Here is a 5,357-nt window from a genome sequence, read left to right as displayed (position 1 = left end):
AAAAAAAAAAAAAAAAAAAAAAAGAGAACAATCTAAGCTACTATATAGAACAATCTAGTTAAAGAACCTCTGCATTGCAGTCTTTAATTGAATGATTTTTGTTTCGGCCTCCGATGCTTGCTTCAACCGTTCTTCACTAACTCTGTTCGCCTCTTCATATTTTTTCTCTGTTTCGCCAATTTTCTTTTCCAGTGAACATACCAACGCCTACAATTCACGACAAGGAAGCAAAAAATCAGCAGCTAAACGAACGAACTCATAATCAAAAGAAATTTAAAAGTATATTACCTTGAGCTTTTCATTTTCACCAGAAATTTTCTCGATTATCGCATTATCAATAACTGGAACCTCCTTCACAATTGGAATAATATCGGCAGCCTTCTTTGCAGCTTCTCGTTCCTTCTCGAACATCGTTCTTGTTTCTTTCAACTGAAGCTGCATATCTTGCAAAGCAGATTGCAGCTTCTCGTTTTCTTGTGTTTTAGCTTCTTCCAAATCAGCCTGGAAATGTTTGGCTCATTAGACATATTGAAAACTTTTAGATTTATCTCCTTTGACTGTTTAGACGCGCTTACCCTCATGCGCTTCTCCAACTGCAGTCTCCACGTTAATTCTTCGACTTGCTTTTCCAATTTATTTTTCGCGGCTTGAAGAGCTCCTGTTTCCTTTGCAGCCTACATTCAGAAAGAAGACAAGATGATGCCCACATTCTCAGCAGTGCCTTCTTGTTTTTGGAGACTTTAAGGAATATTGGTCGGAAGAAACAAAACACGTTAGAAAGGACAAGGTGATCTCACCATCTTCAGTTTCCGTAGTTCCTTACGAGCAACTCTTCCTCTCCATGCAGATTGAGTGGTGATTGCTGCTTTCTTTAACTTCTTATAGTGCAGCTGAGCCAAATATCTACGACAGTAGCTCTGTCGGACAGAAAAAGGAATCTTCTCACACACAAGAGCAGAGATGACTACAGAGTTCTGCTACATCGTATTCTACTAAAGAAAACTCAAAACAAATGAAGGATAAATTTTAAACCTGAATAATAATTGCTGCTTTAGACCGCCTTCTGAAGCGTAGCTCATTGCGAGCAGCCATTCCACGCATTCCAGTTTGAATAGAAACAGCTGAAGAGTACTTTTCTTTGTAAGCTTTCCTGCAGATATGCATGCGCAAATTCCTTTGAATCATTATAGAAGAAGCTTCTCTCCTCATGCCCTCAAATACTTGTCGAGCAAGTTGTCCTGAAACCAACATAGGAAAATACTCGGTAATTCTCGACTGATTACGAAGAACTTCTTATGAAAGTAGGTCCATCAGCGCAGAGATGTGTTAAACATGATTTATTACCTCTACATGCAGATTGTAGATGTGTAGCTGACCTCCGAAGTAACACAAAACTTCTACGTGCCAAATAAGAACGAACTTTCCGCTGAATAATACTTGCAGATCTCCCTAAGATCTCAGTCCTGAGTGCATCAAGTTCAGCCATCTGACCAGCTCTAAGAAAGACTTTTGTCTTACCGATCTGCCAGAATATGTTATATTTGTAAGATAACACACTAGAGTTTATACTTCAGTTAACCGCTCGGGAAAACTCCAATAAAGAAAATGTAAATCATTCCACGGTTAAAACTAAGGAATTGATTTGATATCAAAAGAACAAACAAATATTGGTATATGGGAACTACTTGTGAAAATGGAAGTTCGAGATCGTGAACATAAAGTACTGAGCTTGTGAACAACGACAAGACCTAAATTCGATCTCTCATCAAACAATTACCTGGTATCCTTTAAGTCCAACCTTCTCTAGAAGCCTCTTGCAAGCAGCCACTTCATCAGAACTAACAAAATAAAAGTCGAAGAAAGTCAGAACCACCAATCGTTAGACATAATCTGCAGTCTGAAAAGCCACGGACCAATTATACCTTCCATCCAAAACTTCGGGTGCAAGGAGTCCAAATCGGTCAACAAATTCATCAAATGTTTTCCTTGTTGGAAAACCAGCACAACTTATCCTAATTGCCTCCATGACTCCCTAATGTAAAGACAATGAGCAATAACATTTTGATAAAGATGCTTTTATTTGACAGAAGATGCTTCTAGTTGGCAGATTCATTCATGCGACACCGAGCGTGTACAGCAGTGGTAATCACAACCAAAGGTTAGAGTTTACTTCAGGCTATTTTTGAACCATATGCTCGACCAGCAGTATTGAGGGAGGAAAACGCACATTAAAAAACACAGTGTTTCCGAGTGTTTTATACAGATGTAACTAAACATCATGAAAATTTTGTAAACATTATAATTAGTTCAAATTAATTTTAGAAAATTGAAAAACAGTTCCACACGGGATTGTTTTTTTTTTTAAAGAAACGACAAGCATTATTTTTACTTTTTTTTCCGTATCGATGAGTGTCCAAGTCAGCTTGTATGCACCTTAACAAATCTCAATGGACAATTGACTAAAACTACTACATTTGGTTGGCAAGAAACAAGTATGATACTAAATTTCATGTAGAAACAAGGAATATACTCTTACCCCACATCGTAATTGTTGTAATATATTTTGATTCTCGAAGATAGAAGGCTTTAGAAGATTATTGGGCTTTACACATCGAATGTAATGGGGCTCAGTAGCACTTAGAGTTTCCAGAAGTGCTACCAATTGCAGCTGCAAGAAGGAAAAATGAGCTCCTTATAAGGAAAAAGACCAAAACCAAAATCAAATATCACAATTCCTAATGGAGAGCTGTATCAGACCTTGAAACGAGAACCTATTGATGAGAACTTCGAAGATTTGGATGATTCTTCAGCTAATGGAGGAAACAAACACGACACAAAGGAGCATTTGGAGGCACCCAAGAGCGCTTGATGTTCAGCAACAACGTAGTCTTTATTTTTGTCCAGAAATAAATCGGTCTGATAGGTGACCTGAAAATCATTTGACAAATTAAATGCAAGTGTTTCGACTTCAAAGGATGTCACTTCTTTTTTATCCATGAATAAGGGATGAGAAGCAGACATTATAGGATAATGTGAGTGTATTTTCGGAGAGAAAGAGATGAAATACTCACATCACCAGCATAATGAACAATGGTGAAGTCACTCCGGGCTAATTTTGGTTTGCTGAAGCGTTTATGGTTTTTGAATGTCTGATACAACTTTTGAGCAAATGTTTCATGAGTTGATCTGGGGAACATACTGCAAATGACAAGCACAAGCCATCTTATTGAACTGCACATCATAGACATTGACACAAAGCAACGAAAATGCTTACAGAAATATCGCTACACTTACCAAGCTTCATCCAGAAGGGCAATGATACCACCAGGTTTCTGAAATTGAAAATGATTAAGAAATAAGGGTTATAAAGATAAATCCTCAAGTGATAATCTGTGTGTATACGTGAAGAAGATAATCAAGACGAGAGAAAATGAAAGCTCGGTAGCCTTTAAAAGACAACGTCCAAGGACAACTACAGGTAATAAATGAAGACTCGATTGAGATGAATCGGTATAATAAACACACGAATACATTGTACTGCATAACATACAACAAACCTTTTCAATGAGATCAAGGACATCTTGATTATCAACAAAATCAATATAACTCCAATCAATTTCCTCTTTAGTGTACTCTTCTTGCTCCATCTTGAAAACATGCTGTTTGTTAAAGATACAAGTGTTGAGAATATGCAGAAAATTAAAAAAAGAAAACGACGAATAGTTAAACCTGAAAAGAAAATCAATATGCTTCGTTTCTACCTGATTGAAATGCTGCTGAAGCTTTTCATTAGTCAAGTTGATGCAAAATTGCTCAAAACTGTAATATTTAAAGGAGATTAAGAATCAGATAAGAAACTAATGAGAAATGCTTCTGGAATGGGAATTGTAAGCAAATAGAACTCCTACATTACTTCATAAAGTTGTGACGATGTAACAGTCCAAACTCACCGCTAGTAAATATTGTCCCCTTTTGGTCTTTTCCTTTCGGGCTTCCCCTCAAGGTTTTAAAATGTGTATCCTAGGGAGAGGTTTCCACACCCTTATAAGGAATGTTTTGTTCCCCTCTCCAACCGATTGGGATCTCGCAATTTACCACTTTTGGGGCCCAGCGTCCTCGCTGGCACATCGCCCGGTGTTAGGCTCTGATACCATTTGTAACAGTCCAAACCAACCACTAGTAGATACTGTCCTCTTTGGGCTTTCCCTTTAGAGCTTCCCCTCAAAGTTTTAAAACACGTCTCTTAGGGAGAGGTTTCCACACCAATGTTTCGTTCCCCTCTCCATCCGATGTGGGATCTCACAAACAAACTCCCCCTAATGCGAGAATAAGAATAGTAAGTTTCTAAATTTCTAAGTTATAGATCATGTTTTTGATATTATGCCATATTTTGGGAATTAGATCTTTTTCGTATTCATATTATGATTTGAGATTTATCTTAAGCGGGGGTAGATTATTCTTTAACTCTTGTTTTATATTATAAAAAGGCTATTATGAAACGTTGGTCGGTTATTCTGTATTCTCTTCCGACTTCTTTTTCCTTAATTTTCCTTTCTCTAAATTCACGTTATAAAAGGAAAATCTATTGAAATTTCTAATGGGCATTTCAATCCTAGTGTTATCTAATTGAAATTTTATTGTTTTTAGAATTAACAATTCAAAAATGTTATTTTTATTTGAATAAGGCTTTTTTAATGAGAAATCCTTTGGCTTCTCTCTTTTATCCAAGAAAAAGGCATACCGGATGAGCACCTGTTAGTCTTGAAACTCTCAAATCCATAGATATCCAGCACTCCAATCAAGAACTTTGAATCAGGGTCCTGACCAATTGAATTATTAATTTTGTCCACCAGCCTGCGAAAAGGAACGTTAAACGTATTTTAAAACTATATACGTTAAACGTTAAACGTTAAACGTATCTCGTATCTTTTCTTTAGAGAGAAGACTCACCAATCAAACAACCTAGAGTATACAATTTTTGCCAGAGCATCTCGGCTAAGAGCTGCAGAATTCGGATCCAGCCACTTTGTGATAGTTTCATCACGAGTGACGATCACACGTTTGCAGAGAGAATCTTCCAGGGCCTTTTCATCACACCTGGATAAAAGTTGTTGTCATCAACCATTTAATGGTGCCATCATTCTTCCAAAATCTGCTTTTCACTCAAAGAAGTTGTGCACTTACATGAAAAGCTCAGCAGCAGTTCTAAGATGGAACCAAGATTTTTCATCTTTGGGAACAGAAGAATCAGCCTCCTTCCCTTTTGCAAATTCTATGTTTCCAAGATGAAGAATTGCAGCCACGACACGAAAAATTCCATCCTGGAAGGAAGGAAGAACGAAATGGGGGGGGGGGGG

The 5,357-nt window shown here is 37.4% G+C and overlaps 1 protein-coding gene across 2 annotated transcripts in view; it reads right to left on the bottom strand.

Annotated features, from left to right (window-relative positions):
* LOC111460860 (myosin-6-like) overlaps positions 1–5,357 on the bottom strand; it is a 13,810-nt gene that overhangs the window by 4,601 nt on the left and 3,852 nt on the right. For both annotated transcript variants that reach the window (XM_023104196.1, XM_023104197.1), the window contains exons 9-25: positions 5,185–5,321; positions 4,951–5,097; positions 4,753–4,854; positions 3,762–3,819; positions 3,558–3,659; positions 3,295–3,332; positions 3,072–3,198; positions 2,758–2,928; positions 2,537–2,668; positions 1,923–2,032; positions 1,778–1,838; positions 1,345–1,522; positions 1,033–1,238; positions 798–917; positions 576–674; positions 289–501; positions 68–207 (exon numbers count right to left, since the gene is read on the bottom strand). In XM_023104196.1, the coding sequence (XP_022959964.1) occupies positions 68–207; positions 289–501; positions 576–674; positions 798–917; positions 1,033–1,238; positions 1,345–1,522; positions 1,778–1,838; positions 1,923–2,032; positions 2,537–2,668; positions 2,758–2,928; positions 3,072–3,198; positions 3,295–3,332; positions 3,558–3,659; positions 3,762–3,819; positions 4,753–4,854; positions 4,951–5,097; positions 5,185–5,321 (2,141 nt within the window). The remainder of the gene's footprint in view (positions 1–67; positions 208–288; positions 502–575; positions 675–797; positions 918–1,032; positions 1,239–1,344; positions 1,523–1,777; positions 1,839–1,922; positions 2,033–2,536; positions 2,669–2,757; positions 2,929–3,071; positions 3,199–3,294; positions 3,333–3,557; positions 3,660–3,761; positions 3,820–4,752; positions 4,855–4,950; positions 5,098–5,184; positions 5,322–5,357) is intronic.

The sequence above is a fragment of the Cucurbita moschata genome, unplaced genomic scaffold (genome assembly GCF_002738365.1).
Source record: "Cucurbita moschata cultivar Rifu unplaced genomic scaffold, Cmos_1.0 Cmo_Scf00024, whole genome shotgun sequence".
NCBI lineage: Eukaryota > Viridiplantae > Streptophyta > Magnoliopsida > Cucurbitales > Cucurbitaceae > Cucurbita > Cucurbita moschata.
This window is presented reverse-complemented; position numbering and strand designations above follow the sequence as displayed.